The sequence below is a fragment of the Tympanuchus pallidicinctus genome, unplaced genomic scaffold (genome assembly GCF_026119805.1).
Source record: "Tympanuchus pallidicinctus isolate F22 unplaced genomic scaffold, pur_lepc_1.0 scaffold14, whole genome shotgun sequence".
Lineage (NCBI taxonomy): Eukaryota > Metazoa > Chordata > Aves > Galliformes > Phasianidae > Tympanuchus > Tympanuchus pallidicinctus.
This window is the reverse complement of record NW_026294659.1, coordinates 12,395,255-12,405,742: the sequence shown is the minus strand read 5'-3', so window position 1 is coordinate 12,405,742 and position 10,488 is coordinate 12,395,255. Positions and strand designations below refer to the sequence as shown.

The 10,488-nt window shown below is 42.5% G+C and overlaps 1 protein-coding gene across 1 annotated transcript; it reads right to left on the bottom strand.

The window, feature by feature from the left end:
* Positions 1–1,607: 1,607 nt before the first annotated feature.
* LOC128076454 (trefoil factor 2-like) lies at positions 1,608–5,963 on the bottom strand. The gene is made up of 4 exons (XM_052674125.1): positions 5,852–5,963; positions 4,406–4,552; positions 2,413–2,562; positions 1,608–1,790 (listed from the first exon to the last, which is right to left on the bottom strand). Exons 1-4 carry the CDS (start codon positions 5,928–5,930, stop codon positions 1,783–1,785), a joined length of 384 nt encoding a protein of 127 aa, XP_052530085.1. The 5' UTR covers positions 5,931–5,963; the 3' UTR covers positions 1,608–1,782.
* Between the last annotated feature and the right edge of the window lie 4,525 nt (positions 5,964–10,488).

Below are 10,488 nucleotides of genomic sequence, written 5' to 3'. Positions count from 1 at the left end.
TCTTCCTGCCATGGTGTGCCTGGGGTAAATTGGGGCAGGGACCACACATGCTATATCAGGGAAACAGAAGTAGCTCGTATGTTCTAGCTTCTGCTGTTTGAGAGCATCATTTCGAGCTTTCAGGTTCTTCTTTGTGACCAAGAATCTTGAAATGTACTTGAACACATGGGATGAGTGTCTCCTATTAATAAAATCCAGAACTGAAACTTTTGGCCAGTAGCTCATGGATATTTGCGACACAACTCTGTGGTTTAGCTGTTTACTACAGGAAAATTTTGGCTTTTGTGCTCTTTTTCAGTTTGGTTCAGCACCTTGCCTGAAATCTTCCCTCCGAATGGGAGCTTTGCCAGAGCTTGAACAGGAAGCATGGCCTTTCTAGTGGTATTTGGGAATGGGAGAGAGTAAGTAGACATGTTAAAAAGCGTATCTGCAGAGGTGTTTTCAGTTACATCTTTTTGCCAGATTGCTCCTCACTGAAGAGCCACACATGGAATTGATATACATTGCCAAACATTTTCTTCTCAGTCTTTGAGAAGCCAAAGCATTGTTTGCAATCTGCTGTCCTGATAACAGCCTACTGAGGACCACCAGGCACTGGTGATTTTCAACATCATTCGCTGTTTGCAGAACAGCCTCATCAGCACAAAGATTTTGTGTCACAGAACTGATTCCTATTATGGTAGCACGTCTGCTGATGACAGTTGTGTAGCTGGCCTTCTTTTGTTTCCCCAGAAAAATATTCAGAACTTGTTCAGCTGGTTCTCCTACTTGTTTAGACATTCTTCACATTTTTCTACAAGTATATTTGGGCAATGTTGAAAACCATTTACAAGCCTCAGCCACTCACATATTGTAAACTCCCCACATAGTAAGTCCCTTAGGACTTACTGATCAATCCCATCTGTACCTCATATCTCTACCAAACTCACCTCCTGGAAGTTGGAATGGGGGAGGCCAGCAGGACCTGTGTGTTGTAGCAGTACATAAAATCCTGTACTTAGGCCTTCCAAATTCCTCTGGGCTACAACACCAAATCTTCCTTAGCAAAGAACTTCCAAGGTCTTCAGAAGACTTCTCCAAGTTTATTTGCTCATATTGCAACCACGTTCAAATCCCAATATTAAGCCCACTTTAAGTGTGAGATAATGGAGTTTTATGAATAACTCATTTTTACACATTTGGATGACATCATCATCATAGTGGAATCTTCAAGGAGGTTTTCTCTTCTTGCAGCACAAAGGGACATGGTTAGTGAGCATGGTGGGGATGGGTTGGTGGTTGGACTAAGTCAACTTAGTGGTCTTTTCCAACCTTAATGATACTATGCTTCTTTTCTGTGGAGCACCCAAGTAAATGGAACTTCACTTATGTCCTGAGGGGAAAAAGCAAACCAGCCCTACTGTTGTAGTGATGTGAAGGGGAGCACTGAGTATTTTCAGTGCTGAAAAGAGAGGGGTCCATATGCAGCCACCTGTCAGGTAGCACATACATACAGCTGTGAAATGTAAGCAGCGAACATTGCTGAGATGTCTGACTTCATGGGAAGCAGAAATATGCAGCTTTGAAATAAAGATAGCAGAGGACTCATGGACTGTGTCTTGGTTCTTTTATTACGTTGAAAAACTGTACGTACTACCCTACTGAGAGAATAAAAGTTGTGGTTATATTTTCTTCAGAATGAAGAAATAATCACCTAGAAATCGTTGTTACAAACAGAAAGTTGGAGCTGGGATATCTGGCTGTTATTTCCCAGTTGAGCAGGTTCTTCAGCAAGTTTCTACTTTAACAACCTGGAGAGGAAAAGAGAAGAAGCATGTTAAGAGATATGTTTTTTCCTCAAATTTGACACGATGCAAGGAAGTATTTACCTAGATGCAGTACATTAAAAAGAGTGTGTGCATCCAACAAGCAGACTCTAGCAACTAGTGTCCTACCTGTCTTTACATGTGTTTCATAGATATGATTCAGATCATTAAATCAAATGAGAGTCCCAGGGGCAAAATAGACTATGGGGTGGCTTGGAAACAGCCAGGGCTGCACCAGTTGTACTGTAATACAGGAGGAGGGGATCAGAAATTTTTGTCAGGTTCACTCCGTGTCTCTAAAAAGAAGCCTTTGCCTCTTGTGATAAAGCAGATGTGGACTTGACAGCCAGACCTCTATCATCATGCTAGCCAAGGGCTTGCACTCATACCTGAGTCCCAATTGCCCTCAGGTCCCTGGCCCTGGGACACATCAACACCACCCCTCCATGCAAGAAGCTGGTCTTTTAGGGGTTTATCACCCACTCACGCCTTCAGGTGAGGAGGCTCTGAACCCACTGAGATCTGAGAATCAGAGAAGATCCTGTCCTGTTCTGGAACTTTGGGGTGGCCGTGGGGACACAGGGGAGATATGTCATTTGGATGTTACCTTCTTCAACCGTGCGGTGGTAGAAGCACCAGGGGACACCAGCAGGACGTGGCCGGAAGCAGCATCTCCTGCTTAAGCACTCCTTAGCTGTGATGCCAGGGTAGCCACAGTTCACTCGGATACGAGGATCAGCAGGACACACTTTCTTAACTGTGTAAAGCAAAAAGGAAGGAAGGATAGAGGCTGTGTTACATTATGCCCAACGTATCTGGTGGAAAAATTCACAAACAAAAGGTAGATGGGGTGCATGAGCAAGCACAACAGCTGTGGTGACCTTTTCCACACTGATTTCAGACAGGAAGATCACTCAAACGCTTACTATGCCTAGTATGCAAAGCTACATACCAAAAGATGAGGAACTTCTGCTGTGCCCTAGGGGCTAGATGGGCCAAAGTTCATCCCTAGAAGTGCCTGGCAGGCAGCAATCTGGTTTTGCCTTTTGCAGATCCAGCAGTGGAGCAGAGAGCCGACTGCAGAATGGTCACAGCCCCAACTGCCAGAGTTCAAGGAGTGTTTGGACAACACTCTTAGACAGAGGATTTGAATTCGAGTGGTCCTGTGTGGAGCCAGGATTTGGACTCAGTGATCTTTCTGGTTTCCCTTCAACTGAGAATATTCAATGATTCTTTGTCTTCCATGATGACACCACGGACAGCAGCCTTGTGTCTGGCTCAATGCAAGAGACCAACACTTCAGTAGCCCTGCTGACGTGGGGAGAGGAAGATCCATTCACCTCCATGCCAACTTCAGTTGTGGAGGAAAGCTAAGTCACTTGTGAGGAATCACAGCTCATCCAGCAAATTAAAATTACATGCAAGGAAGGAACTTTTGTGGGAATGCAACCAACAGATAGGAAGTGTAGTTGTGGGGAATCTACATTAAGCCGCCTTCCACAACATTAAAACCTTCTTAAAATACTTTCACCATCCAGGTGGAATAATTAGATATTCCTATCCTGGAAGATTACTCCTCGGAGAAGCAACTCCATGAAAATGACACTGTGAGATACAGCCATTTCTTTTTCAAGATTTACAAGAAAAGCAAGCCGTGTTCAATGTCAAAATTAAATTTCAGCAGTTCTCAGCCCTGTTGAACAATCTTGATTCACACCAAGTGAATTATTTGTTAACATTGCCATTATACCCTCACTTCCTCTTATTTCATGTGTCCAGAGCTGGTGGTACAACGGGTAAAATTGCATTGAAGTTCTCCTGAGAAGGAGTCATGCAGTTGGCACTGCACATTCAACAGTTACATGAAATGCATTCAGCTACTGAAGGATTTGGGTGAGTACCTCTGACCCTATATGGCAGCATAAGGGTAAAAGATGGAAGGAGTTCAGATTTTCCAATGGGTCTGCAGAAGGAAGAATTTAATGGAGAAAATGATCTGCCATGACATAATTTGGAGATTTCATTAAATGAACACTGGAAGAAAAAGCAGGAAAGAAAAAAAGAACTACACATTGGAATTATACTGGGAATCATGCAGAAAATGAAGAAAGTGGTAAGCATGAAAATAATCTTAAAAAAAAGAAAAGAAGAAAAACCTGTAAGTTACAACATGTCCATGTTTTTAAATGAATGCAGATGGATTCATCTGCTGAGGACTTTCTGATCTCTTTAACACATGTTGCTAAAGCAGCGTTAATGTTCTTGTCAGTCACATAGAATTTTAGGTAAGTGCCAAGCATCATATGCTCCACTGACAGACAAGACCACAATTGGCAGTGAAATGTTTTTAAACAGCCAGCTTGGGCTATCTGATAACTAGGAGCCTGAAGGAAAAAGAAATATCTTGTGCAAAGAGGATGCGTTCCAAGCCTGTTCCAAGGCAATCAATATTTAACTTTGCATTTTTCTACCAAAGGTCTTCTGAGAGAGGTTTGCACCCACTTCTTTGGCTCAAAAGTAAGAACGAGCTGCTCCCTGACTGTACATGTTTCTGTATAAGCAAACACTAGGCAAGTTAGTGTTTCTGGTGGATGTGTTACCTTTCTTTGGTTTAGCAGTGAAGCACCAGGGGACGCCAGGCACTGACGCATTGAAGCAGCACCCAGCTTTCCTGCAGGCTGCTGCTGAGATTCCTGGGGGACCGCAGTTCTTCCGCTCTCTGGCAGCTATTTTGCACTGGCATTTTGCTGTTGAGCACAGAAATCCAAAGTTACTGGGTGTTAGTTTGCTTTTTAGCAGAGGTGCATTTATCAAGTGTTCTCTTGAAACGATAAGCTTTCCCTGGACTCTGTCCATCTTGTAAATGTATGTTTTCTTTTGCTTGTTAAGATCGAAACTTAAAATGTTTGTTTTAAGATCTGTTCATGGCAAATAGATGGCAAGTGAAATGCTGGGCCCCTCCCTAATGGCTGAGGTGAAACTCCCCTATCAACTTCAGTAAGAACTGTACTTCATCCAGCGTGGCGTGGTCCCACATGCATCCAGCCCAGCACAGCACAGTGGGACAGTGAAATTCGAACAGATCCCATCAAACGCCAAAAATCGTAACTTCAGGTATATTCAGCTAATATTTGCTGGTAAATATTGGTTGATTTGGCTGATTGGCAAATATTTGTTAATTTGCTCATCTCATTTGAGGAAATAATGAGTTAAGGGTCCTGTGGATCTTCAGTAAGTATAAAGATAAAAAACCTTAGTGTTATCTTTTAGGTCACTATAAGAACATAGTTGCATACAAATAATTGTAGCTGCACTTTTCATAGAACCATAGATAAAATGGCCTGGGTTGAAAAGGACCCTAACAATCACCTAGTTTCACCCCTCCCCCCCCCCACCATGGGCAGGGTTGTCAACCACTAGACCAGGCTGCCCAGAGCCACATCCAGCCCTGGCCTTGAATGCCTCCAGAGATGGGGCATCCACAACCTCCTTGGGCAACCTGTTCCAGTGTGTCACCTCCCTCTGAGTGGTGACTTTTAATATTTTGTTACTAATATCTATTACATAGTCAACTACAACCAAAAAATTCTGGAGATGTCCCTTTTCATGTGCCATTGAGCTACTTGCTTTCCAGTTCCTGAGTTACTTGAATGACTTGTCTTCTACTGATGAGGCAGACAGACTTATCTGAAAACACATTCCTGCAGAAAAGTAATGTGAAATGGATGTCAGGAGACTCTTTAGACAAACCTAACTACTACTCCAGTCCCAATCCTGTTCTAGTGAACTCCTGGGCATTTTGTTCTTCCATCTTTGGGGCAGGTTTCTGGTTATTTCACCAGTAGTTGACCTGCAGTTTTTTGTTGTTGTTTTGCTGTAGCTTTCTCTGAAAACAAAAATTAGACTCCAGATTTGGGAATAGCGCCAGAGCAATACAGTCACAGTCTGGTATGTGATCTGGAGGCATGCTCTTGCTGTTATTAGAACCACTGTAATCAGGCTGATGTACAATACCTGCAAAAGCAACAGGAAGTAAATGTACTTACATGGTGGTTTTCCTTCTGTTGAGCTGATGAGGGCTACAGCGAGGATGACAAAGAGCAAGCAGATCCCCTTTACATCCATTGCTCTGGGAGCCCTCAGGCCAATGGCTGGAAAGGGAGGTAGAGAAGAGGTGCTGCTTTGCTTCAAGCAGCCTGTTTTATATGGTCCTCGTGTTTACCTGGAGAGATCTGATAACATTGTTCTCTGCAAAGCTTCACCCAGAGGCTGCTTTTTTTGTTGTTGTTTAATTAGGAAATGTTACCGTGTATAGTTTGATATCTCTGAGATAAATTTCTAAGCTTGTGTGAACTTTTCATTGCGTATTTATTATATACCCCTAGATCACATATCTATTACGTGATCCCGTAATCTATTAATTGGACATTACTGCATGCCTCTGGCATTCCTAGCTGACATCATAGCCACGTGAATGTTTCAGAGCACTAAGCAGCTTCAAATGGTTGCTTCTACTGAAAAACATATACATATATTTCCTTTCCAAGTGCGTTCTTTCTGCCAAAAACAAATATTCCTTGTCCTTAAGTTCAGTCTGAGTTACATTTACTCTTCAGTTTATGTGGCAAGGCAGCTGGAGCTGTGACACCTTCAAGCTATGGGACATTTGGGTAAGAAAAGGAGAGTTTTTGTGTGATGTCAGCCTGACCCATTGGGGATGGTGCTTGTCCAGGGGCTGGTCCCCCACCTCCCAGCTGATACTGCGGAGTAGTCATCCTATGCAAGGGTGTCTGCCCCATGGAAATCTGGCTTCTTTAAATAACTGAATTTAATGTATGAATATTTTAATTGTATTTTTCTTTACTAGTTCTAGCTAAGTGAACCTAGATAGAATATACGCATGCTATCAATTTCAAGGGCTTATGACTTCCCAGCCACCAGGGAACTCCTCTTGCTCATAATCAGAAGTGAAATTCAAAGTTGTTTTATTTTTTCCTTGACAAAATTATGTCTTTATGTCTTTAATTATTATAGATGAGTTTATTTTCTTCCTCTTTCCTTGATAAACTTTGAACTTCTAAGACAGTTTTGAAGGTAATTTATTGTTTAGATGTATTTTGAACCCTATAGGAAAGATCTTGGTCTACAAAGAAGAAAAAACAAAACACAAGAATTAATTTTCATAAAATCATAGTATCGTTAACGTTGGAAAGACCACCATGGTCATACAGTCCAGTCATCAACCCATGCCTGTGACCACTCCAAACCATGTCCCTCATCCACACGGTTCTTGAACACCTCCAGGGACAGTGACTCCACCACCTCCCTGGGCAGCCTGTGTCACTGCCTCACCACCCTTTCTAAGAAATATTCACTAATATCCAACCTGAACCTCCTCTGGTGCAACTTGAGGCCATTTCCTCTCATCCCATTGCTGTTGCCTGGGAGAACAGGTCGACCCCACCTCATCACAACATCCTTTCAGGTGGTTGTGGAGGGTGATAAGGTCACCCTTGAGCCTCCTCTTCTCCAGACTGAACAATCCTAGTTCCCTCAGCTGCTCCCCATATGACTTGTGCTTCAGATCCCTCACAGCTTCTTTGCCCTTCTCTGGACATTCTCCAGGCTCAATTTCTTTCTTATAGTGAGAGTCTCAAATCCTGCTGTAGAACTTCTTAAAGACTTTTTTTATGTTCTCTCATTGAAAGCCATGATTCAGATATCAGATACTGTGTGCACCCTCACTGCACAAGATACCAAGCTAGAGGAGGAGGAGGACTGCATGCCAGCCCTAACCTTTTACTTTCACCAGTGAGGGAAAACACCAGACCTAAAATTCAAAAATCCATTTTTCTCCTTATATGGAATGCTGACAGCACTCCAGAGGTCAGAGGTGATGCTTGTCCTGGGGAAGCCCAGATCAGTTTTCCACCAGCTTCCTTCAGAAGCCTGGCTGAAACGTTGTGCCTCACACAGGAGCTGTGCAGCCTTCATGCTACAGCAGCAGCTTGCAGCTGATTATTGGCCCTGCCCATGAATCAGGCAACCATGATAACATCTGTCCCTCCTGCCTCTTACAGAACATTAGTTAAGCCCTTATCTGCCAGCTGTCAGCTCTTGGGCCCAATCCTACCTCATGCACAATGACAAATATACAGCTGAGTTCTTGCTACGGAAAGAGCACATGATTGGCATCTTAAAGCAAACACTTCGAAAGAAATGAGCCCCTCGCTTTCTGCCAGCGGATCACTTTAAGATCTCTGATATGTTTATATAGCAAAGCCTTGGACACTATCAGGGGTTTCTCCATAAATGTGTTTCTTTCCCAGAGTCCAGTATCCACCCAGACCTTTGTGTCACTCTGCATTGAGCACCAAAGGGACTGGAAGGGCTCTTCGCCTCCTTCCAGTCTCCTGGCCTCTCTCACCACCACTCTCTGGTATCCTGGGGGTTGCAATGGAGCTAAGGGCTCAGGCACAGAGAAACAGTGAACGTCTCCAGTTTGTATTTCTGGATTTTGCGGGAGTCTTCATCAATTCTGCTCCTTTAAGCTCTGCAAGGGATGCCCAGTAAGGAGGAGGACCCGTGAGAGGAAACAGTACATCTGCACCATCTAGGCAAAGCTCATCTCATGCCGTTCACTGCCATGCTGAGTTTTAAGAGAATGTTTATGAGAACTGCAGGAATGAGCAACACTCTCCTCCTTTATTGTCAGACTGTTTTCCTTATTCTACAAGGGTGCTGCAGATCAGAGATTCCTGCGCTTGGGTCATCCTTGCAGGGCATGAGCTGGAGCTGGGTTTTCCCTTTCCCTTTTAGAGAGGGCCCTGCTTTTGGAACCAAACAGCAAAACTAGGCCTCATAGACAAACTAAGAAATACTTCTGGAAAAAAACATCTAAACCAAACTGTGGAGTATGACAGCACATGAGACCATAACACTTGGAAGTGTGCATGCTGTTAAATACAGACTGAAAAATAGAACAGGTGAGACTTAGGAAAAATTTAAATACATGTTTATAAATGTAAACTCCTGGAGTACATCCAAAGGCTTTGCAGCTCTCCATTTACACAGCTTACTTTGCAAGACACACCACAGAGAAATCTGCCTCTGTTGCAGAGGTAGATACTTGTCACTAAGAAAAGCTAAGACACTGAGTCAGGAGCAATTGGAAACAGAGGAATTCTGTAACCCTTGTGTTCATCTCAGTCTGGATGAATGTTCCTTCTGAAGGCTGAGTCCCACCACACCTCACATTTCCCCACATTGCCAAGGCATCATCCTCATGGGACCAGAGCCAGAGCTGCGTAGGTATGGGGAAGAACTACAGAAAGAGGTAGAAACCTTCCCCTGTAGAATAGGAAACACAAAAAAGCATGCAGTAAAGATAAGAGATACAACAGGGTCTCTGACAGTTCTCTGAGTTGTTTTGAGGCATACACTGTGAGAAAACCCTTGCATTACTGGTGCCAATGGGACCGTCAGCCTCCCACAAGCTGAATGAGCATACAAAAGCTCTCAGTTCAGGTTGTTATTTGCCTATCTACCAAATAACACTGTGGGTTCAAAAACTAAACAGAGGAAACCTTACATCTTAACTCTGGGAACGAATGGTTCAAAGTAAGCGTTGAGAGCCATTCAGCCCTATCTCTTAGATAAATATACCTATACCAGATATATATTAGCGTGAGTTTAACTTGGTGTGCACAAACTCTGTCAGAGGACGTTTTAAAAAGAATATGAACTTTCTACACATTTTTGTGGTCAGCATTCATGCCTAAATGGTAAAATGGAAAAAGCAATGAAGTTAATCAGATATGTAACGTCAGGCCTGAATTTCAACATCCAAAACACTCAGACATAGGGTTTGAATTTTGGATGGTCCTCTGTGGATCCCAAAATTGGACTCGATGATCCTTGTGGATCCCTTCCAACTCAGGATATTTTATGATCCTATAACTAAATGGAACTTAAAGGGTCAGTAAAATGGGTGAAATGCTTGCAAACAGCACAGTGGTATTTACAGGCACAATATGAGGGACTGAGAATAAATATTTACCACAAAAAAAAAAAAAAAGAAAAAAGAAAAAGATGTCCTCATGCATGCACATTGATCCAGAAGAGTTAAACAAAAAATAAAGGAAGCTACTATAAGAAAAAAGAGCCTTTTCTTTCAAAGCCAAATAAACAAAACAGAAAAAAAGAATGAGTGCATGGAGGTAAAATCAGAAAGAAATAAACAAATAACTTCTTTTGAGATAGGAGACAAAGGTTAGTTATCACAAAGAGTAAAAGAGGATTTTTGTTGTTCAACAAACTCAGAAATGATAAGAAAATGTTGGTGAATAATGAAGTGATGAATATGCAGATGATTCAGAATTATTTGTCATATTTTTCCAAAAGTGCAGGTAACTGAAGAGTTGTAGAAATATCTTACAAGAGTGATAAATGTCAAGTGAAAGGCAGAGTAAGTAATTGCAAAGCAAAGTGCATGGAGGAAAAATAACTTAATTATATGTAAACACAAAGATGGGTTGTAAATTAGCTCTTGTCACTCAGACAGAGCTCTGCTTTGCTTTGGTTACACCAATTGAATATTCAAAGTGTCAAGAAGGCAAACTGAGTTTTAGTTGTTATTAGAAAAGGGACTGAGCGCAAAGTGGCAAAAGTAATTCTGACACCA